At 37.9% G+C, this 25,536-nt stretch overlaps 1 protein-coding gene across 2 annotated transcripts in view; it reads right to left on the reverse strand.

The window, feature by feature from the left end:
* The window catches only part of EXOSC7 (exosome component 7), a 105,488-nt gene that overhangs the window by 58,512 nt on the left and 21,440 nt on the right, over positions 1 to 25,536 (reverse strand). For both annotated transcript variants that reach the window (XM_053714468.1, XM_053714467.1), the window contains exons 2-4: positions 23,931 to 24,032; positions 20,756 to 20,850; positions 10,187 to 10,352 (exon numbers count right to left, since the gene is read on the reverse strand). In XM_053714468.1, the coding sequence (XP_053570443.1) occupies positions 10,187 to 10,352; positions 20,756 to 20,850; positions 23,931 to 24,032 (363 nt within the window). The remainder of the gene's footprint in view (positions 1 to 10,186; positions 10,353 to 20,755; positions 20,851 to 23,930; positions 24,033 to 25,536) is intronic.

Consider the following 25,536-nt stretch of genomic DNA (forward strand, 5'->3'; position numbering starts at 1 on the left):
GTTGGGAGCCAGCCTAAATGTCTTCTAAATGTATGAGATTAATTATAGAGAGGAGTCAAAGGCTGAGCCACCTAACCTACCATTGAAGAATGTTCCCTGTAGACCAGTGAAACATTGCTTGATAGGCCATGAGAATGTTAAATATATCAGGTTACTGCAATAATCCTGCCTGTAGTAAATAACATCTGAGTCATTTTCTTGTTAGCCTTTAATAAGCTTAGGAAGTGTATCTGCATAGGTAACACAGGCCTATTTAATTTGGGGGTTGTAAAGAATTTAGCCAGTGTGAAACGCCTCTATTCCTGTACCAATAATTCTGTCACCTGGTTATGTCTGAACTTGTTTCCTCCTTAAATGGACAGTCTACACCAGAATTTTTATTGTTTTAAAAACATAATTTATGCTTACCTGATAAATTTATTTCTCTTGTAGTGTATCCAGTCCACGGATCATCCATTACTTGTGGGATATTCTCCTTCCCAACAGGAAGTTGCAAGAGGATCACCCACAGCAGAGCTGCTATATAGCTCCTCCCCTAACTGTCATATCCAGTCATTCGACCGAAAATAAACAGAGAAAGGAGAAACCATAGGGTGCAGTGGTGACTGTAGTTTAATTAAAATTTAGACCTGCCTTAAAAGGACAGGGCGGGCCGTGGACTGGATACACTACAAGAGAAATACATTTATCAGGTAAGCATAAATTATGTTTTCTCTTGTTAAGTGTATCCAGTCCACGGATCATCCATTACTTGTGGGATACCAATACCAAAGCTAAAGTACACGGATGATGGGAGGGACAAGGCAGGATTAAGCGGAAGGAACCACTGCCCGAAGAACCTTTCTCCCAAAAACAGCCTCCGAAGAAGCAAAAGTATCAAATTTGTAAAATTTTGAAAAAGTGTGAAGCGAAGACCAAGTCGCAGCCTTGCAAATCTGTTCAACAGAGGCCTCATTTTTGAAGGCCCATGTGGAAGCCACAGCTCTAGTAGAATGAGCTGTAATACTTTCAGGGAGCTGCTGTCCAGCAGTCTCATAGGCTAGGCATATTACGCTCCGAAGCCAAAAGGACAGAGAGGTTGCCAAAGCTTTTTGACCTCTCCTCTGTCCAGAGTAAACGACAAACAGGGAAGATGTTTGACGAAAATCCTTAGTAGCTTGTAAGTAAAACTTCAAGGCACGGACTACATCCAGATTATGTAAAAGACGTTCCTTCTTTGAAGAAGGATTAGGACACAATGATGGAACAACAATCTCTTGATTGATATTCTTGTTAGAAACCACCTTAGGTAAAAACCCAGGTTTGGTACGCAGAACTACCTTATCTGCATGAAAAATCAGATAAGGAGAATCACATTGTAAGGCAGATAGCTCAGAGACTCTCCGAGCCGAGGAAATAGCCATCAAAAACAGAACTTTCCAAGATAAAAGTTTAATATCAATGCAATGAAGGGGTTCAAACTGAACTCCTTGAAGAACTTTAAGCTCCACGGAGGAGCAACAGGTTTAAACACAGGCTTAATTCTAACCAAAGCCTGGCAAAATGCCTGAACGTCTGGAACCTCTGCCAGATGCTTGTGCAAAAGAATAGACAGAGCAGAAATCTGTCCCTTTAAGGAACTAGCTGATAATCCTTTGTCCAAGCCCTCTTGGAGAAAAGACAATATTCTAGGAATCCTAACCTTACTCCATGAGTAATTCTTGGATTCACACCAATAAGGATATTTACTCCATATCTTGTGGTAGATTTTCCTGGTAACAGGCTTTCGTGCCTATATTAAGGTATCAATGACTGACTCGGAGAAGCCACGCTTTGATAGAATCAAGCGTTCAAGCTCCATGCAGTCAGTCTCAGAGAAATTAGATTTGGATGATTGAAAGGACCTTGTATCAGAAGGTCCTGTCTTAGAGGCAGAGTCCATGGTGGAAAGGATGACATGTCCACTAGGTCTGCATACCAAGTCCTGCGTGGCCACGCAGGTGCTATCAGAATCACAGATGCTCTCTCCTGTTTTATTTTGGCAATCAGTCGAGGGAGCAGAGGAAACGGTGGAAACACATAAGCCAGGTTGAAGAACCAAGGCGCTGATAGAGCATCTATCAGCGTCAGTTCTGGGTCCCTGGACCTGGATCCGTAACAAGGGACCTTGGCGTTCTGGCGAGACGCCATGAGATCCAACTCTGGTTTGCCCCAACGATGAATCAATTGAGCAAACACCTCCGGATGGAGTTCCCACTCCCCCGGATGGAAAGTCTGACGACTTAGAAAATCCGCCTCCCAGTTCTCCACCCCTGGGATATGGATCGCTGACAGGATGCAAGAGTGGGACTCTGCCCAGCGAATTATTTTTGAGGCTTCTAACATCGCTAGGGAACTCCTGGTTCCCCCTTGATGGTTGATGTAAGCCACAGTCGTGATGTTGTCCGACTGAAATCTGATGAACCTCAGTGTTGCTAACTGAGGCCAAGCCAGAAGAGCATTGAATATCGCTCTTAACTCCAGAATATTTATTGGAAGGAGTCTCTCCTCCTGAGTCCACGATCCCTGTGCCTTCAGGGAGTTCCAGACTGCACCCCAACCTAGAAGGCTGGCATCTGTTGTTACAATTGTCCAATCTGGCCTGCGAAAGGTCATACCCTTGGACAGGTGGACCCGAGACAAACACCAGAGAAGAGAATCTCTGGTCTCTTGATCCAGATTTAGTAGAGGGGACAAATCTGTGTAATCCCCATTCCACTGACTCAGCATGCATAATTGCAGCGGTCTGAGATGTAGGCGCGCAAATGGCACTATGGCCCTATGCGCCTGGATGGCGAATCCGGAATTCTTAGCCGTTAGTTTAGTCAAATGAACAATGGCATCAGAAACAAATGAGTTAGCTAGCTTAAGTGTTCTAAGCTTGTCAATAATTTCAGTCAATGGAGCTGTATGGATGGCCTCTTCCAGGGCCTCAAACCAGAATGCCGCCGCGGCCGTGACAGTCGCTATGCATGCAAGGGGCTGTAAAATAAAACCTTGTTGAATAAACATTTTCTTAAGGTAACCCTCCAATTTTGTATCCATTGGATCTGAAAAAGCACAACTGTCCTCAACCGGGATAGTGGTACGCTTTGCTAAAGTAAAAACTGCTCCCTCCACCTTAGGGACCGTCTGCCATAAGTCCCGTGTAGTGGCGTCTATTGGAAACATTTTTCTAAATATAGGAGGTGGGGAAAAAGGCACACCCGGTCTATCCCACTCCTTGCTAATAATTTCTGTAAGCCTTTTAGGTATAGGAAAAACATCAGTACACACCGGCACCGCATAGTATTTATCCAGCCTACACAATTTCTCTGGTACTGCAACTGTGTTACAGTCATTCAGAGCAGCTAATACCTCCCCAAGCAATACACTGAGGTTCTCAAGCTTAAATTTAAAATTAGAAATCTCTGAATCAGGTTTCCCCGAATCAGAGACGTCACCCACAGACTGAAGCTCTCCGTCCTCATGATCTGCATATTGTGACGCAGTATCAGACATGGCCCTTACAGCATCTGCGCGCTCTGTATTTCTCCTAACCCCAGAGCAATCGCGCTTGCCTCTTAATTCAGGCAACCTGGATAATACCTCTGACAGGGTATTATTCATGATTGCAGCCATGTCCTGCAAGGTAATCGCTATGGGCGTCCCTGATGCAATTGGCGCCATATTAGCGTGCATCCCCTGAGCGGGAGGCGAAGGGTCTGACTCGTGGGGAGAGTTAGTCTGCATAACTTCCCCCTCGTCAGAATCTGCTGGTGATATTTCTTTTATAGTTAAAGACTGATCTTTACTGTTTAAGGTGAAATCAATACATTTAGTACACATTCTCCTATAGGGCTCCACCATGGCTTTCAAACATAATGAACAAGTAGTTTCCTCTGTGTCAGACATGTTTAAACAGACTAGCAATGAGACTAGCAAGCTTGGAAAACACCTTAAACAAGTTTACAAGCAATATAAAAAACGTTACTGCACCTTTAAGAAACACAAATTTTTGCCAAAATTTGAAATAACAGTGAAAAAAGGCAGTTACACTAACAAAAGTTTTACAGTGTATGAAACAAGTTAGCAGAGCATTAGACCCACTTGCAAATGGATGATTAACCCCTTAATACCAAACACAGAATAATAACTGACAAAAACGTTTTTTTTTTTTTTTTTTTTTTTTTTTTTTTTAATAGTCACAACAACTGCCACAGCTCTACTGTGGCTTGTTACCTCCCTCAAAAACGACTTTGAAGCCTTTTGAGCCCTCCAGAGATGTCCTGGATCATGCAGGAAGAAGCTGGATGTCTGTGTCTGTAACCACTCCCACTCATATTACAACAGTGGAAAGCCTTCAGGAAACTGTTACTAGGCAGAATTCAAGCCAGCCATGTGGAAAAAAACTAGGCCCCAATAAGTTTTATCACCAAACATATATAAAAACGATTAAACATGCCAGCAAACGTTTTATATTACATTTTTATAAGAGTATGCACCTCTATTAATAAGCCTGATACCAGTAGCTCTCACTGCATTTAAGGCTTTACTTACATTAGTTCAGTATCAGCAGCATTTTCTAGCAAATTCCATCCCTAGAAATATATTAACTGCACATACCTTATTGCAGGATAACCTGCACGCCATTCCCTCTCTGAAGTTACCTCACTCCTCAGAATATGTGAGAACAGCCATGGATCTTAGTTACTTCTGCTAAGACCATAGAAAACGCAGGCAGATTCTTCTTCTAAATACTGCCTGAGATAAACAGTACACTCCGGTACCATTTAAAAATAACAAACTTTTGATTGAAGAATAAACTAAGTATAAAACACCACACTCCTCTTACGACCTCCATCTTGGTTGAGGCTTGCAAGAGAATGACTGGATATGACAGTTAGGGGAGGAGCTATATAGCAGCTCTGCTGTGGGTGATCCTCTTGCAACTTCCTGTTGGGAAGGAGAATATCCCACAAGTAATGGATGATCCGTGGACTGGATACACTTAACAAGAGAAAGATAGATAATCCCTTTATTACCCATTCCCCAGTTTTGCATAACCAACACAGTTATATTAATACACTTTGTACCTCTGTGAATATCTTGTATCTAAGCCTCTGCAAACTGCCCCCTTATTTCAGTTCTTTTGACAGACATGCATTTTAGCCAATCAGTGGTGGCTCCTAGGAACTACACGTGCGTGAGCAGTGTTATCTATATGACACACATGAACTAACACCCTCTAGTGGTAAAAAAACTGTCAAAATGCCCTGAGAGAAGAGGCAGCTTTCAAGGGCTTAGAAATTAGCATATCAACCTCCTAGGTTAAGCTTTCAACTAAGAATACCAAGAGAACAAAGCAAAATTGGTGATAAAAGTAAATTGGAAAATTGCTTAAAATGACATGCCCTATCTTAATCATTAAAGTTTTTTTTGGTCTAGACTGTCCCTTTAACTCAGATACTAGTCTATTGCCTTGTGAGAGTTATTAATTATATTACCAGGATGAATTAAAGGCACATAAAACATAAAATGTTTGTTTCCAACATAAATTCTTAGCTAACTCTACATCTGGAACATAAAATTAAGATTTGTAAATGGATTCAGCCAGATGACTAAAATCAGAGTGCTTAAAGTGAATGTAAACTTTCTAGAATGAGTGCCCAGTTTTTAAAAATACTATTAAAAACAGGGGCACTTTCATTCATGAAAGTTTACATTTCAACCGTTTTCTTAAAATACTTACCTTTTCTTCTTGAAGCCGCTCCAGCGCTTCACCAGCCCATTGCAAGCCTCTTCATACGTCAGCAATGATGATTCCGGCATCCTCCAATCACGGCTTCCCCCCTTCCCCTAGGGGAATCATTGCCTGAGGTAACACTGTGATTGGAGGGAGCCGGTTTCGTCATTGCTGGGTAAGTTAACAAGGAAGAAGCAGGCGGGACATTGTTTCAGAACTGTGATCCGGCGTTTCAGAAGAAAAAGGTAAGTATTTTTAAAATCCGGTGCAATGTCAATAGTTTTTTTAAAAACCGGGCACTTTCACATGAAAATTGACATTCACTTTAAATATTCCATTTTCCATATACTCTGGATAGTTTCCTCAAAAGACAGGCAGGAATGTATTCCAACGTCTTGTTCTCCAACAGTTCAGGCCTCTGGCAACAGTAACCAGTAAATACTATTTGGAATCACCTTAAAGGGACAGTATCCACTCATTTTCATATAACTGCATGTAATAGACACTACTATAAAGATTAAAATGCACAGATACTGATATAAAAATCCAGTATAAAACCGTTTAAAAACTTAAAAGCTCTCAGTTTAGCTCTGTTGAAAAGGTAGCTGGAAAGCCCACTGCAAGTGGGAAATATCAGACACTCCCCCCTCCCCCTTCTTTTGCATATGAAAAGACCCTTTACACAAACAGAAGCAAGCTGGAGTAGGTATCTGACGGTATTCTAATAAAACTTTGGGGCTTGGTTAGGAGTCTGAAAATCAGAGCAATGTTATTTAAAAATAAGCAAAACTAAACATTTAAAAAAAAAAAAAGTTTATGGGCTATATAAATAGATCATCTACAAAACATTTATGCAAAGAAAAAATTAGTGTATAATGTCCTTTTAAACTGTTAGACCATATCCCAGTTGATATCCTCTTCTGATCACCTACAGCTCCAGCATCTTACTACCGATAGGTAGGAACTGCAGCATCTTTATTCCATATGTATTTTGTATAGGAAATACCTATATGTAAATCTGCATCTCCCATTTTACATAAAAAAAAAGAGAGGTGGTGCACAAAAAAGCGGTTAGTGGCCCTTAAATTACGCAAATAGGACTATCCATAAAATGTTTATAGAACCAAGTTAAAATAAGCCTAGACAAAAATGTGCATCAAATATGCAATGGCTGAAAATAGTCAAATGCTTCATTACTGTCACAACTAAGATTTTTATTATTATTAAAAAAAAAATTAACCGACATTGACATATCATAAATATGAACAGAACATGCACAAATCTTGGTGATAACTGCTTGCGTAGGGATGTTTTTAGAATAATAAATTGGTTTGTGTTATTGGAGGAGCGATCTGTCAGTTGGTCCTATAGGTCAGTGTTCTTAGGGCAAACTAACAGGCAAAATACAAAAAGTAATCAATAAAAGTGATGACTAACTAAAATCAGAACACAATACAAAAATAGAAATCCTTGAAAAAAGCCTTTTTGGGTGAACATAGGCTGTATTGGAACTTTGGACATTCATGTCAGTTTTTTGAATGTCAGTTTTACATTCCACTCTTCCTCTAAGTGAAATCATTGTTTGTGTGTTTACTATTGAGTTGTAGCAGTCTGATCCACGGCTTTGTGTTTACACGGCTGTGTACTGTAGTCAGTTCCCGTAGGACTCCGGTTGCAGCTTAGAAGCATTGTGCTGTACAGTGAAGTAATGACAAAATCTCTATTAATCAGATGTAGTTTTCACTCAGTGGGCAGGAGAGATTCATTGGTAATAATTACATTGTGGTTAGCTAACAACAGGTTAGAATAGTGTATACATAAAAATATCAATAAAAGTCACCAAATTCCATAGCATTCAGCACTAAGGCTTGGCTGTATGTAAAACCCGAAGAGAGTGGATGCAAGGGGCTCCATGTACTAAGCAGTCAGCGAGCTACCCGCAACAAATCTCGCGTCAAAACTCGCAAACTGATATGTACAAAGCCGTCAATTATGTTAAAACTCGCATCTTTAAAATTGCGAGCGTACTTATCCGCCAAACCTCGCTACCTCTCCATTTTTTACTGTAATTAGACACATTTGACCACTAACTCGCCAAAAACGAATGTACTAAAAAATCTATTTGTACGCTCGCGTCAATCTCCGCCCCCACCTCGTTATTTTTGCCTCGCCACCTTTTAGGTGGCGGGCAAGGTACAAAACAATAGGAAAGCCACTCTAGACGCCAGTCTATACATATATAAAAGGCAGTAATATCAGCATTGTACTTACATTGTTCATTTCAGCAGCTATGGAGAGAATTCTGTTTTTGTTTATTCTCCGTTTGATGCAAATCCGGGCTAGAAGACAGAATACTGGAAATGTAGCTAATCCTATCGTCATAATCATAAGAGTCAATAATCATGTCAATCAAAACGACGTTTTGCTGATGAGAAAAGTGAGGATTCTTGGATTTTGAAGCGGTTTCAGATCCAGATGAAGCCATATCGAAATTGTAAATAAAGATCACAAAAACGAGCGCTCTGTAATTACTCTCCAAAAATTTTGGAACAATAATAAAGTTGTTTAGAAAAGTTGTACATTTATAGGAGCAAAATTCTATTCCCGCGACTACCATGACGTTCATGACACCTTACATGTCACGTGTTAACAATTGGCCAGACAATTCAACTGAAAGTTAAGTACATCAGCTTAGTCGCGGCGAGCGAGGCGTCAAATTTATCAATATTCCGCCACTGCTCGCGGCGGGCTAGACGTGTCTATTTATTGTGGGATTATTAGTACATAGCTACAGCGGACACCATTTCGCCCGCGGCGAGTAACGGCGAGTTTAGCCGCGTCTAAAATGACGGATGAATTGACGGCTTAGTACATGGAGCCCAAGGGGAGGAGTACGGTAAGCACTTTTAACTAGTTTCTACCTTCTCCAAATAGATGTCTGGGTAATAACCTAGAATTCTACTTCTGGTAATGTCGCCTTAATCATAAAGAAATACATTTACTTTAAAGGGGATATTAGTTAAATTAAAGTAAAAAATAAACTTTAGTGCTTTAGATAGAGCAGGCTACTTAAAGTGAAAGTAAAGTTAGGTGGTCTGCTATACTCAGTTACATAGTTTATTTAAAAATAATAGGAGTTTAATTCATCGTTTTTTTGAAAGTTCAATCTAAATACCTTTCTCGCAGCAAATAAAGTGCAATTTTTCCGATTTTCAAATCAGCCCGTTTTTCTATAGCTTTTTCACTTCCTGGTCACTTTTTTTTCTTCTTCCAATTGACTTTCTGGTCGATCGGCAGCCGTGAAGCTACGTCATCAGACTATCTAATCAATTGCGCATGCGGCAAAGCTATTGTACCCAGGATTATGTCAGAGGCGCGTTCCCGATTCGCGCATGTGCTTAGCTTTTTATCTGGAGACCGGGTGATAAGAAAATCGCATGCGCATTGCAGCCACGATCGACTATTTGCGCATACGCAATGCGTTCTGAGCTTGTGAACGCACATTTCTGCTACGTATAGAGCGGGTGGGACTGCTCTATACGTAAAGGCACCAAAAGATAGGAAGTAAAGGGTGGGCGGAGCAAGGATGATCACGTTATGAAAAATATAAATTAAAAAATAAAGTCACATTAGTAATATAAAAAAACAAAACATAGCGATCTCAATATATTATTGTTATAGAATACATCTATGTGTTGCAGAGCAGAAAAATGTACTTTCACTTTAAATAGACTTTTCCATTTACTTATTTTATTAAACTTTCTAAGTATCCTTTGTTTAAAAGCATATGTAAATATACACACCAGCATCCATGTACTACTGGCAGCTAGCTGGTGATTTGTGGTTATACGCATGCCTCTTGTCATTGGCTCACAAGATGTGTTCAGCTAGGTCCCAGTATAAACACGTCAGAGCATTTCCTTTTTCTTCTTTTATATCATTTTAAATTGAAAACCTTTATGTTTTAAAGGAAAGTGTGAAATGTTATGGTATACACTGCTCTGCACTCACAGTAATTGTGCACTATATAAAACGTTAGCAGATCTGTGTATAGCAGAAAAAGACACAAAGACTACAAAGAACTAACGCAGAACTGAGTGCATTAGAAGCAGCTCCAGTGCGTCAGTGTTGGTAGCAGTAATTTAAACAGAAAGATTTTACCAGTGCTATTTTGCATGTTGCTAACAGCATTTAAATGGGATACAACAATCCTGATACACAAAAACAAATGATTCCCGTTTTGGCAAGTCCCATGTCTAAATTCCACATTCTAAATTTAAAAACCTAAATGGAATTGCTTAAATGCATTCTGTTCAGTAAATTTAATTTGTTATTGTCCAGTCTGTGTCCCTAAACGCCATGAATGAAAACCTATAGATTTCAGAAAATGTTTAAAATAGGAATGATGCCGTATTTTCATCACTAATATTCTATTCTACTCACCAAAACATCAACATACAAGACCCAGCAATGTTCTCTCGGCTGGATACAAAGGGATGCAAGGTCTATGCTGCTCTTGTTATCAAATATTTTATACATCATGTTTGCTATCTCCGTTCCCAGTTCTTCTCCTCCACGGCCTTCAAACTCCGGAGTGGCATTAGCAGAGCTGAAATAAAAATAAACAACAAGTTTATTCGATTGTTGTAAGATCCTAAACTCAGTGAGAATTCCATTAACGGAAACACTAAAGTCAAACAAACTGTAATGATTCAAATAGAACACACAAATATGCACAATTATTTTTATTTACACACTTTCTGAGGCACCAGATTCACAGAATATGCATATATGTATTTTGTGATTGGCTAATGGCTGTAAAATTATATATAGCATCTGATCATTCTGTCTACTTTTGTACCAATATTTTTTAATCTTAAGTGTATCAAGTAACCATGGTAAAAAGACCACTAGCATGTCTGTAGACAAATTGTCATGATATATACTCTTAATTTGCTTCGTTCCCATAGGTATTCTGTGTTGAAGAGATATCTAAGTAGGCATCTGGATTACTATATGGCGGGAAATAGTGCTTGCTAAGCATATGTCCCTGCTTTTCAACAAAAGATACCAAGAGAACAAAGAAAATTTGATAATCGAAGAAATTAGAAAGTTGTTTAAAATTTCTGAATCATTTTATGGGGGTTTCATATACATGTAACCAGGGTTGTCTAGCCTAAGGCACAAGACTACAAAACAGGCCTTCAGGTCTCTATCAGCCCCTTCTACCCATTCCCGTTATTTCCAGCACCTCTCCACATTTGGAAAAGAGTAATTTACTATGTACCTTGCTCATTCTTAGATCCAAGGCATGTTTGTCCGATTCTGTATACATAGGTGTGTGGCACTTATATTGTTAAAGGAATGTGCAGCTGGAAGTGTTTAAACAGAAATACTGTTTTATCTTTGGTTACAAGAGTTTTTAATAAAAAATCCACCATGACTTTTCATATAAAAAAAATATATATATATGCAGATCCCTGTAACAGTTTACATAAATAAATCTAATTAACATCTTAATGAGAAATGATAGCCATTCCAGAAGTGTTTACATTATAAATATAATGAATATTTTCATCACTCAAAATGTTAAGTTTATGTCTTTAGAGTGCACATTCTCTCACTGAAGCTGTAATTTTGGAAGTAAAGTCAAGCATGCACTTGCTAGGCAAAACACAGAATCTGTGCTGTAGACTCATAATGAATTCATCCTGTGACCTACTTACATACATTTTTTATTATTATGGACGTCTGTCTGCCACAATCAGCTCAGATATAACGTTTTGGCTGTTGTGCATATGTCTGTAAGAGAACACAGCAATGTTCTTGATAAATTTATTTTATCTTTACTCAAAAAAGTTAAGATTGTTGTACCGAAATACTGAACTATACACAGATCTTTTTCACTGCAGCATTTGAAAACATTCTTCTTGGTATCTGTAGGAGAATGGAAGGCAGCCTAGTGAAGTACAAGTGATTGTGAATATAAGCCAGGGCAAAACACCAAGTGTGCTCAGTATAATGCAAGTGAGAAACAAAAATGTATTTCTTTCAGACTCTTCACAAATGTCCAAGCCAGTCACAATTGGTGGGTAATTATAACAAAGCAAAAAAAGGGATTAAATGAACATGGTATTAAACAAGAACTTCTAAAAGATAATCAAACAATAAGAGAGGCTCCGCATGTGTATATCAATAGATTAGTCACCAGTATACTGCACCAAATACAGGGTACTCACATTTAGGAAGAGCACCCATATTGTGCTGTTAGGCGCATGCTGGTTATTTTACAGCAAATCAGCGAACTGTACTCCAGTTCTCAGGAACACAGGATTCAAGCTGTGATGTCACTTGGCTCACCAGGTAGCCAGTTAGCAGCAACCTCTTCATTAGGGTGAGAACAAACCTCCAGTGAAGGATCCGGAATCCCTCACAAGCTTGCCCTCCTCCCACTGAAAACACTACCTGCCGTGGTTACACTGCTCCCTCACCCTGATAAAGAGGGTGCTTATGACTGGACTGAGTGAAGTGACATCACGGCTTAAATCCTGTGATGCTGGGTTCCTGAGAACTGGAGTACAGTTAGTTGGTTTGCTGTAAAATAACCAGCACGCGCCTAAAAACACAATAGGGTGCTCTTCCTAAATGTTAGTATTCGGTGCAGTAGTTTCTATTGATATACACATGCAGCGCCTCTCTTGTTGCTTGAATATCTTTTAGAAGTTCTACTCTGCAAGTGAGAGGGGAGAGTGCAGCCTTCTCCAGATGGGAGTGTCGTAGAAGCAGCCTTTACTCAAGAAGATTGAGTGATCACCTTCTTCAGATATTGGACTTTGTATAGTAACTATAGTTAGTCAATTTTATCTCCTTATGTTAGGGGTTTACAATTTGTTATTTAATTGTTTTCCCTTACATTTACCATTTGCCTTGTTAGTGTTTGCATATGTGTTTTTGTGCGCCCCCTATTAATAGTGTGGGGTTTTCATACAGACTCTCCTTATTAATGAAGTAGAACTACTGTTTGCAAAACACTTCCCCTTTATACAAACTGAAAAAAGAACAATAAACGGTAATGTGGGTACTATGTGCGATTTTCATGAATCTGTACCATAGATTCTTCATCTTTTTTTTTTTTTTTTTTTTAAATATTTATTTATAAACCAACAAAATATCCAGACATTATCTGTGACAAAAAAAATTTTTTTGTTACATGCACATATTAATTTTACCACGCACGGTAATTTGAAACAAAACTTAACAAATACTATATCAGATAGCTCGGAAGGAAAAGAGAGAAGGAAAGTAAAAATGAACATATAAACCTATTTGAGTCAACTTGATTATCTGAATATATAGTTTTACTTTGCCTAGCATTTTTCTCCCTTTCTCACTCCTTTCTTTTCTTATTTCAATTTTGCATTTACATTGGGTTGATGTTGGTGTGTTTTTATTATTGTATTTGCCAGCCCCCCCAGATCAAACTAATTAAAACAAAACAAAATAAAATAAAACACAGAAGGAAAAAAAAAAAAAAAAAAAGGAAAAGGATTCCTTTTGCAGATATTTCTTCAAATTCCTTTCTATAAATAGATCACTAGAATATTGTTCTAAAATAATAGTATTGGCCACCATTGATTTATATTTTTGAAAAGATATAAATCTATTAGATTTCCAATTTAATAAAATTGTATTACGGGCAATTAATATAATTGTGTTGATTGTCTTGTAATGTTTATTTTCCGAGGGTTTACACAGGAGGCAAACCTCTAATGGGCCTATCTTATATGGGACTTCTAAACTAAGAGCTAACCAGAAATTTATCTTATTCCAAAACTGATGGATTATTGGACAATTCCAGAAGCAATGCATAATATCTGCATTCAAATTCCCACACTTCAAGCAAACATTGTTATCAAGAGGATACCATTTTTTAAGGTGTGCAGGGGTAACGTATATCAAGTTAATAAGTTTGCAATGCGATTCTCTCCAAGATATTATACTAGTAGTTTTCCCTATTCTTTTAAAACTATCTTCGATTTCTAGCGAAGTAAGCTGGGGGAAATATATTTTCCATTTCTCAGCTAAAACTTCAAGTCGGGCCTGGCCAGCTTTCTGGATTAATAAATTGTATAAGGGAGAAATAGACCTGATACCTTGTCTGTAAATTTTAATTATTATATCAATATCTCCAAGCTTCCAATCAGTTTTATTGTCCTGCCACAATTCTTCATACAAGTGTCTCAGTTGCAAGTATGCATAGAAGCTATGTTTGTGGATCCCAAATTCACTCTGAAGATCTAGAAATGACTTAGCTATATCTAACCTATTATCCCTGATTTGGATCACATCCTGTAATCCTTTATTAAACCATACTTTAAAGGTCCTAGTGGAAATTCCCGCTGGAAATTTAGGGTTGCCTTGAATGGGCAGATATTTAGAGGATTTCCAATTAATCCTTAACTCATGACACAATTTATGCCAGGCCAAGATAGGGTTCAGCAGAGTCCCCATCTTAACCAGCCGTTTAGGTAGCTCCCTCTTATCCAAATGAATTAGAGCTCTCAGACTGAATGGAGATACAATTTCCATTTCCAGGTGTAGATTGGTTGTATACTCTGATTCCGTGATCCAATCGAGAATGTATTTACTTAATATGGCTAAGTTATAATATTTAAGATTTGGAAGTGCCAAGCCTCCCATATTTGTATGTAAAGCTAGATTTTGTATAGATATACGTCTGCGTTTTTGGTTACATAGGAACCCTGCTGTGAGGTTATTAAATAAGGTTACATCTTTACTTTTAATCAGAAGCGGCAAGTTTTGAAGTAAATAGAGAAGCTGGGGGAAGAAGAGAGTCTTAATCATGGCAACTCGCGCAGATAGCGAAATTGGAAGCGCGTTCCACCTGTCCAGTTCTTGTTTGTATTTGAGAAAATACGGTGTGAAATTCAAATCATACCATGCATTGGGATCTTTATGAATTTTTATCCCTAGGTAATTTATCGAATCTACCAGTTTAAAAGGATATCTACCCGGTGAAGTATCATTTTGAGTAAACCATAAGATTTCGGATTTTTCTGGGTTGATCCTATAGCCCGCAAAGGACCCAAATTGTTTGGCTAGAGTCAAAAAGTGTTGTATGGATAGATCTGATTCATTCATAAATAAAAGTAAGTCATCCGCATATAGAGTAAGCACAATTTTATTTTTACCAATCGTTATCCCAGATAAGTCTTGCCTTAATTTCACCGCAAAAGGCTCTAACGCCAAGTTAAACAAAAGAGGTGAAAGCGGCAGCCCTGTCGTGTGCCTTTACCCAAAATAATATCTGGAGAAGGTTCAGAATGTATTAATAGATTGGAGATTGGATTTTGATAGATTGTATGGATCATTGTTAGGAAGTTACCCATAAAACCAAAAGTTGCTAAAGAACAAAATAGATGATCCCAGTTAATGAGATCAAAAGCTTTTTCAGCATTGATCGCCACTAAGGCCATATTAGATCTTTCTCGACACGTTTTGCCCTTATTTTCTAACCAGAAAAAATCCAAAACTGTCAAGACTCGACGTATGATTTTGGACACATTTCTACCTGGCATAAAACCAACTTGATCCGCATGGACCAGATTTCCAATACAACTTTTCAATCTATTTGCTAAAATTGATGTGAAAATCTTATAGTCACAATTTAATAGTGATATAGGCCTATATGCTGCCATGTTTTCTGGATCTTTATTCTTTTTCGGTATGAGGGTAATTAAAGATGCCGAAAAATATCTAGATGGTTTCTTATTTTCTATGTAATAAGAATTGAACAGCTTCACCAGAGTTTCCGGGACATATTCCAGAAGAATTTTATATAAATTCCATTGGCAATCGGTCAGGGCCAGGTGCCTTAGATGTTTTAGCCGCCTTAATCTGCTTTGCAACTTCTTCCACTGTAATCGGTGCATTTAATAACTCAAGCTCTTGACTAGATATCTTGGGTAATTTAAGACTATTCCAGAAGTTTAATTTATTTTGATCATTTATTTCCTCTTTCTTATAAATCTCTTTATAAAATTCATAAAAGGCTTCTTTAATTTCCGCGGGATTGGTGATATTTTTACCTGCTACTCTAATTTTATTAATTCTTCTATTACTCTGTCTATGTCTAATTAGATTAGCAAGATACCTAGCAGATCTCCCATAGTTCCCTTGATATCTAGCTCTCAGTTTTAAGTCTTCTTGGGTAGTCTTGTGTTTAATATATAGATCCCTTTCATTTTTTTTCTCAGAATAGTTATCCCAAGTTTGTTTAGTAGGATCCCTAATATATACCTCATAGGCATTCCTAATTTGATTTGTTAACTGAGTTTCTCGGGCCTTACAAATTCTTTTTAGCTTACATAGATATGCTTTTATTTCACCCCTAATGGTCGCCTTAAATGCTTCCCAGAATATTTCTGGTTTAAACCAGAAGGAGATATTATTATTCTTATATTCATTCCATTTCTCTCGCAACCAATTAGTGAATTGTAGATTATTTATTAGATAGGAGGGAAAGAAAAGTCTAGAAAAGTTAGGTCCGGAATTTACACCCGTTTTGATTCGTAACGAGATGATTGCATGATCAGAAATAATTATATCTCTGATACCTGTTTTAATAACTTGGTTTAATAAAAGTTCTGATACCAGAAACATATCTATACGGGAAAGAGTGTTAAATGTTTTGGATTCGCATGTAAATGCTCTTATATCGGGGAATTGTACGCGCCAAACGTCCGAGAGCCCAAGATCCATCATAAATTTGGACAAGATCCGATTCTTCCCAAGCTCAGATTTGTTAACACATTTAAACCTATCTAATCGAGGCCTAGGAGCAATATTAAAATCTCCCCCGATAATTATTCCTTGATTATTATAATACATTAACTTAGATTTCAAATTCTCCCAGAAATTTTTTTCTGGTTTATTGGGGCCATAAACATTACAGAGGACCAATTTTAGATCATGTATCCGTACTTCTAAGATAATATATCTCCCTTCTTGATCTATAATTTGGGAGAGAATATCACATTGCAAATTCTTATTAAATAAAATTGCCACTCCCCTTTTCCTGCCACAATATGGTGAATATATTACATTACCTACCCATCTAGATTTTAGTTTTAGAGCTTCCTCTGGTTTTAAATGCGTTTCCTGTAGGAAAACTATTTGCGGATTAAGAGAGTTTAGGTGTCTAATAATTGCTTTTCTTTTAATTGGAGATGTTATGCCCCCCACATTCTAGGATAAAAAATTAAGTTAATTTATACTCATATTATTCTGCTAGGAGTGTGTCGTTGTGCTTCTTTGAGAAAAATCATAAAAGGAATGAGGCGAGGTGGGGGGGGGGGGGGGGGGGTTGAGGTGGAGGAGGGAAAAAAAAAAAAAAAAAAAAAAGGAAACCCCTTCTCATACATACAAGCATCCCAGCCAAGCACCATACTTAAATCTAAAAAAGAACAAGTAAAAATTAAACCTAGAATTCTATTCATTCTAATTGAGTTTAAGTTCTTTACATAGTGTTTGAGCTGCTTCAGGTTCTGTAATTATTTGGGTGATATCATTGATTTTAACTATTATTTTTGCTGGATAAACCAATTTTGCTTGTAATTTAGTATTGATAAATTTAGAGCAGAACGGTGCCATAATTCTCCGTTTTGCCGAAGTTTCTGCAGAAAAGTCTTGAAATAGAAGTAATTTATGTTGGTTTATTTTGCACTCCTGAATTTTACGATAATTCTGCATTATTAAAGTCTTATCTTGGAAGTTAAGAAATTTTATTATAATTGGTCTGGGTCTAGCAGGTCCTGAAATGTTCTCCTTAACTGCTCCTAGCCTGTGTGCTCTTTCTATTAATAGAGGCGGTTGGTTCTGTAAGCCCACACATTGTGGTAGTAAAACTGATGCAAAATGTATGAGGTCATTAAACTCAGTGCTTTCAGGCAGGCCCACTACTTTTAGATTATTGCGTCTGGATCTGTCTTCAAGATCTTCGATCTTGGCTTGCATGGTAGCTATTTTTTTTTCATGATCCGCTACTGTTATATCTTGGTTATTTAATAAGTCCTCTAAGTTGGAAATTCTGTGCTCTGCCTCGTCAAGTCGGCCAGAAAATTGGCAGACTTCTGTTGCTAGATTAGATATCTCCATTTTAATCTCTGTAAATTGTGGCGTAAATAAGTCTGACATGCTTTGTAATAATTGTTTACTTTCAAAATATAAAGGTTCCTCCTGAGAACTTAAGCTAGTTCTGGGTCCCTTTTTGTCTTTTGATTTAGGTGGCATAGCTAGGGGTGAAAAAGCGGTGGAGGACAAAAATTTGTCCATTAAGTGTATCACACAGATAAATCACACACACTAAGGAAAGAAAAGAGAGAGAATAATAGAAAAAAGAAAAAAAGAAGAGAAAAGAAGAAGAAAAAAAAAAAGGGAAAGTTAAAGTGTAAGTGTGTTGTAAGTCAAAAAAGTGGGTTAATTATTTAAATCTATATATAGAAGGTCTAAGCCTCATCAGAAGGCATATAAATAGTGAAATATATAAAGAAGAAATCATTCGTGGCTATGGCTATGTCGCCTTACTATTTTTAAGTTGATTCTATACACCTAGAGACTGGTTATTTGCATTACCAGTCACTGTAGTGAATCATAAAATATGTTACTATCACAAGCTATATATGCACTTCAAGCTTTACGTTACGTTATGATAGTCTGTAATCAAGAGGCCCACAGTATTTCAGGAAAAGGCTTAATTTGGACCTATGGACATAGACATAATTATTTTAACATTCTTAGCAGCAGCAACTAAAAGGAAAGACACAAGCACATTTCAGTGTCACTTAATCCCTCTGATAACTTAACACTATATACAATATATAATTCCTGTGGAGAGAGTGAGAAATATCAGCATTTTCAGGTACTTTTAACAGTCATTAATCTAAACTAAATATCACACCTATTATATATATGTAATTAGTATGCAGTATTTAGGTAATTCTTTTCCCTTTTGAATCAAGCTTGTTCTTAAATGCTCAGCAGCCAACATCTAGCAAATCTTTAACTGCCTACTATCAGGTATTTCTCTCTTTTTTAATATGTTGTTATTTAGTAACTATTGAACCTGTAGTAGACAGAATTTACTCAAAGCTCTTATGTTTCAGAGTTTCTCTAAAAGAACAAACATCATTAAAGATTATTTTCCAAGAATTTTCAACTTAATAGAAACAGTTACTTCAAACAAGATAGTCTTTTATAACAGAAAGGATCCATAAGCATGTCCAGAAACACTATTAAGTAAATTGCTCCTCTTTATCCTAGTGAGTGAGAGGGTAAGAGGGCTACAAAGGAAAAGTTTGTTGCTATTTATAATCCATCAATAGCCAGTTCATATGTATATTCAACCGTCAACTCTGTATAAGTTTTAGAAAAATGGGTAGAGTTCCAGCTGAAGATAACTTCCCAGAAGGATAGTATGCTCCCTGTATGTTTTTAGAGCTTAACAGAATAAAGGGCACTCATGTTGATGCCTATTTTCCATGTATAGACATGTATCAGGGTGTAATATATAACTTGATGCATAGAAGAGACCCCTTGCAACACTTTATACTGGGCTTACTTGTATCAAACAATATACAGTCCAGGATGCATCACAGCACCCTGGCCCTTAAGAAAAGATCGTGTCAGGGACTTACCCTAGGCGGCTGAATCAGACAGTGCTTAAATTGGGCCAGGTGTGAGGCACGCTAGCTTCAGGTCAGCCCGTAGTCCAAACTAACTTAATAAGTGTTTATATAACATAGGGCACAGAGGACCCTTAGCACTGTACCTGTACTGTCGGTTCTTCGCCCTCTTCAGTTGCTTATAGCATGTTGTCGCTTTTTAAGGGGTTTGCTGATCCGTATACCACCGCACTTTCTGTTCCTTCCTGTGCCTTCCTGTGCCGGGATATTCACCTCCGTTATGTCCGGTCAGGTCATGTGTTGCGCTCGCAGTATTTGCTTCTGGCGCTCGGGTATGCAGGTGCCGGGGCAGCTCGGCTCACAGCCCAATCATTTTGCTTCCACTCGCCAGGTCCCACAGCGTGGGACTTCAGAGTATCCAAGCCGCCTGAATTGGTAGCGGCTAAGGAATCAGGCGAGACGACGATCCTCTGGTATATTCGTCGTATGGCAGACGAGCAGGATCTCACACAGCGTGTGTGCACTCCTCCCACAGCGCGTGTACGCTCCTCCCACCGGAAGCTCTCATATATTCTTCATCTTAAACAAATTGCTTATCAGTTGACCTATACCTTTGTTTTTACAAACACACAATTATATTAAGTTGATAACATTTAACGAACTGCAAGTAGGACACAGCTGGTGATTGGCAGTCATGTGACTTCCGTTCCTCAATGGCTATTCTGCCATTTCCTGCTCAGATGAGCAGGGGTTAAACACAGTTAACTGGATACTAGAAGATATCTCTTTGCTTAAATGTTTTGTACAATATCTCTCTCTCTATATATATATATATATATATATATATATATATATATATATATATATATATATATATATATATATATATATATATATATATATATATATACTTTGCAATATACTTTCAAGCTTTTCAGTTCCTGTTAGAAATGGAAGTGCAGAACACTCTTATATTCCACACAGCCATTGGCTGTACACACCAGTGACCTATTTATAACTGTCCCTAATTGGCCACACCATTGAAGGTAACCAAAGTTATAACATGGCAGCTATCATTGTTTTATAGACACTAAAACTTTACACTTATCTTTTCAATATTTAAACAGCTAATGAAACTACATCAACATGTTATTCTCAGACTAATCTTTCCTTTGAATGCATCATTGTATATAGCATTTATTTAGTGTTTAAAATGTCCTTTTAAGTGTAAAACTAAGAGCAAGGTTGCAAGAGCTATTTACTTTTGCACATATATTTGAAAGAAAGAAAGAAGTCTGTACAAACTAACCAGTCAACAAAGAACTCCAGGTAACCTTCCTTGGGCCTATCCAACTTCGGTACTCCCATTTCTGCTTTCACTCCCACTAGGACATCAGTATGACCCTATATATTCCAGGGAAAAAAGTTTTTACAAGAATGAAATAAGAAGGTAGTGTTTATACAGTAGTTATCATATAACAACTGTGGACAAATTGCAGGGTTCTCCTCAAGACCTATTTAATGGGCACACCACCCAGCTAATTCTAATGACCAACTGGCTAAAATTTAAGCCAATATTAAAGTGATGGTTTTGAAATGCTAGGATTTACCAGTACCATAAATAAAAGTAACTTTTAGTCATGACGTAAAAATAACTTCATGCTGAAAGTACCTTTAACTATAACAAGTTATTGCTGAGCTCAGCGCCTCCGGCAGCCCACAGCATGGCTCCTTTTTTTCACTGAGGAGACGTTTTCACCTCTTAGCCAATAGCTGTGGAAGCCAATCGGCATTATGCTGTATAGCTAGCACGCTATTGGCTAAGAGGATGCTATTGACAAAAAGGAGTTTTTCCATGGGCAGCCGGAGGTTCCAATCTTGGCAATAACTCGCGGACAAATAAAGGTGACTTTTTAGACATGAAGTATAAAAAACGTCATGCTTAAAGGGACAGTAAACCCCCCAAAAATTCATTATTTAGATAGAGAATACAATTTTAAAAAAAGTTTCCAATTTACTTCTATTATCAAATTTGTTTCGTTCTCATGTTATTCTTTGTTGAAGGGATACCTAGGTAGGTAGCATGCACATGCCTGAAGCACTACATGACAGGAAATAGTGCTGCCATCTAGTGCTCCTGCTAATGTATAACATTGTTGCAAAACTGCTGCCATATAGTGTTGTGGACACGTGCACACTCATGAGCTTACATCCCAGCTTTTCAACAAAGGATAACAAGAAAACAAAGAAAATTTGGTAACAGAAGTAAATTGGAAAGTTGTTTAAAATTGTATGCTCTATCTGAATCATGAAATAAAAAAAAATTGGGTTTTATGTCTCTTTAAAGTACCTTATTTACTTAACTCCTAGCGTTCCCCCCCCCAACTATTTGTTGCAAACATAAACTGAAATAATGATAATCTATGCAATTTTTACTTTCAATAGCTTAAAGGGACATAAAACAGTAAGAAATAACGTAAGTTTCAAAATATATAATGCAGCCAAAGCTTACCTGCAAAACGGTTTCTGCTTTAACACACATTAACCCCTTTAATAAAGGCATAGATTTGTTTACAGCAAGCTCCCCCATGCGCATTTCCATATGTAAGTTGCTATCCAGGCCATAGCTTCTGCAGAATGCACTTGTGTACATGCACGGTAGGGGGCAGAGTCACATGAATAAAAGCAGTGCACAGTATAATGCTGAAGCTTTCACAAAGCATGTGACATTATCCCCATGGAAACGAGTAAGCCTCTTGGCAACAAACAATAGCAGTAACTGCTGTCCCTCCTCAACCCTCACTTGCTTGCTTAAAAGGGACAGTCAAGTCCAAAAAAAACTTTAAAATTACATTCCCTATTTAAATCATGAAACAACTTTCCGATTTAATTTTATCTCCAATTTTGCTTTGTTCTCTTGTAATTCTTAGTTGAAAGCTAAACATAGGAGGTTCATATGCTAATTTCTTAGACCTTGAAGACTGCCTCTAATCTAAATGCATTTTGACCACTAGAGGGCATTAGTTCATGTGTTTCATATAGATAACATTGAGCTCATGCACGTGAAGTTACCCTGGAGTGAGCACTGATTGGCTAAAATGCAAGTCTGTCAAAAGAACTGAAATAAGGGGGCAGTTTGCAGAGGCTTAGATACAAGGTAATTACAGAGGTAAAAACTGTATTTCTATAAAAGTGTGAGTTATGCAAAACTGGGGAATGGGTAATAAAGGGATTATCTTTCTTTTTAAACAACAAAAATTCTGGTGTTGACTGTCCCTTTAAAGCGACAGTTTACTCAAAATGTTCTCCTCTTTAATTTGTACCCCATTATCCACTTACCTGCTGGAGTGTACTAAATTGTTTAAAAGTATTTCCTTTACCCTTATATTGGAATTTGAAATACCAGTAGTTGATTTAGCCTGTGGTATTATGCCCACTTATTCTGAAAGTTTATGGCCTTAGGTCCAAGCTACAGATAAGCTGTGTAAACATAGCCAAAAGAAGAAATTACACTCTCAGTGGGGTATAGAAGAGATAAGGTAATAAAATGTTAATTTTCCATTGTTCTCTCCAAGTATTGGTCTTTGGTTTACGGAAGCATGCACAAGTACATAAGATCTGATTATACCTACAAGCTCAAACCATTTTATAAGGTTGTTGCTTCAAAAAGCAAATTCCCATACATGTTATACTCTGCAGTTGGTAAAAAAAAAAGTAATGGGAAACAATTTTACAGTATACTGTCCCTTTAAGTAATTATCCTCACATGCACACTTTGTTATATGATACCACAAGGTTTGGAGTAGGACACTGATAAGGGGGGTGGAGCAGGCTACACTTGGCAACACTAAAGGGTAAGTAATTTTGCAAATTTTTTTTAAGAGAACAGGAAGAGAGCTGTTTGAGAGAATCAGGTAGGGCTCAGGGGTGGGATATGTCAGGTGGGAGGGTAAACCCTACATTAAAGCTAAAATTAACCTTACAAGCTACGTAATTAACCCCTTCACTGCCGGGAATAATATAAGTGTGGTGCGCAGCTGCAATTAGAGACCATCTAATTACCAAGAAGCAATGGCAAAGCTATATATGTCTGTTATTTATGAACAAAGGGGATCCCAGAGAAGGATTTACAACCATTTGTGTGCCATGATTTCAGTGAGAAACCCAAAGTTTGTGAAAAAAATTTACGATTTTTTTTTTATTTGATGACATTTGGCGGTGAAATGGTGGCATGAAATATACCAAAATGGGCCTAGATCAATACCTTGGGATATCTTCTTAAAATTTTTTTTATATATATATAATTTTGCCAGGTAAATTAAAAAAAAAAAAACAAGGCTCTATTTCTGTTTAAATTGAGCGATAGCAAACATGCTAAAGATTCTCAAATATTTTGGCCAAGCTTTTCTCTGAAAGTCCCGTAGTGAGGGGGTTAATTAGAGTTAATAAATATTCAAATCATTTTATTATTTCAAATCACTTACAATTTTAACACGTGCAGATCCTGTGGTGTTTGACACCACATCTGTCTCAACTTCGATGCATCGGTAGTCCTCACATCCACGTCCATCTGCCCTCAGGTCATCCTACGCACAAAGAAAGAGGCCTATAGCATTGCCTATAGTGTTGTCTCAATAATATTAAAGGGCCATTATACACTCATTTTTTTTTGCATAAATGTTTTGTAGATGATCTATTTATAAAGCCCATAAAGTTTGTTTTTTAAAAAAACAGAATTTATGCTTACCTGATAAATTACTTTCTCCAACGGTGTGTCCGGTCCACGGCGTCATCCTTACTTGTGGGATATTCTCTTCCCCAACAGGAAATGGCAAAGAGTCCCAGCAAAGCTGGTCACATGATCCCTCCTAGGCTCCGCCCACCCCAGTCATTCGACCGACGGACAGGAGGAAATATATATAGGAGAAACCATATGATACCGTGGTGACTGTAGTTAGAGAAAATAATTCATCAGACCTGATTAAAAAACCAGGGCGGGCCGTGGACCGGACACACCGTTGGAGAAAGTAATTTATCAGGTAAGCATAAATTCTGTTTTCTCCAACATTGGTGTGTCCGGTCCACGGCGTCATCCTTACTTGTGGGAACCAATACCAAAGCTTTAGGACACGGATGAAGGGAGGGAGCAAATCAGGTCACCTAAATGGAAGGCACCACGGCTTGCAAAACCTTTCTCCCAAAAATAGCCTCCGAAGAAGCAAAAGTATCAAATTTGTAAAATTTGGCAAAAGTGTGCAGTGAAGACCAAGTCGCTGCCTTACATATCTGGTCAACAGAAGCCTCGTTCTTGAAGGCCCATGTGGAAGCCACAGCCCTAGTGGAGTGAGCTGTGATTCTTTCAGGAGGCTGCCGTCCGGCAGTCTCATAAGCCAATCGGATAATGCTTTTAAGCCAAAAGGAAAGAGAGGTAGAAGTCGCTTTTTGACCTCTCCTTTTACCAGAATAAACAACAAACAAGGAAGATGTTTGTCTGAAATCTTTAGTAGCCTCTAAATAGAATTTTAGAGCACGGACTACGTCCAAATTGTGTAACAAACGTTCCTTCTTTGAAACTGGATTCGGACACAAAGAAGGTACAACTATCTCCTGGTTAATATTTTTGTTGGAAACAACTTTCGGAAGAAAACCAGGATTAGTACGCAAAACCACCTTATCTGCATGGAACACCAGATAGGGCGGAGAACACTGCAGAGCAGATAACTCTGAAACTCTTCTAGCAGAAGAAATTGCAACCAAAAACAAAACTTTCCAAGATAACTTAATATCTACGGAACGTAAGGGTTCAAACGGAACCCCTTGAAGAACTGAAAGAACTAGATTTAGACTCCAGGGAGGAGTCAAAGGTCTGTAAACAGGCTTGATCCTAACCAGAGCATGAACAAATGCTTGAACATCTGGCACAGCTGCCAGTCTTTTGTGAAGTAAAACAGATAAAGCAGAGATCTGTCCCTTCAGAGAACTTGCAGATAATCCTTTCTCCAAACCTTCTTGTAGAAAGGATAGAATCTTAGGAATTTTTATCTTGTTCCATGGGAATCCTTTAGATTCACACCAACAGATATATTTTTT

The sequence above is a fragment of the Bombina bombina genome, chromosome 5, assembly GCF_027579735.1.
Source record: "Bombina bombina isolate aBomBom1 chromosome 5, aBomBom1.pri, whole genome shotgun sequence".
In the NCBI taxonomy this organism is placed as follows: domain Eukaryota; kingdom Metazoa; phylum Chordata; class Amphibia; order Anura; family Bombinatoridae; genus Bombina; species Bombina bombina.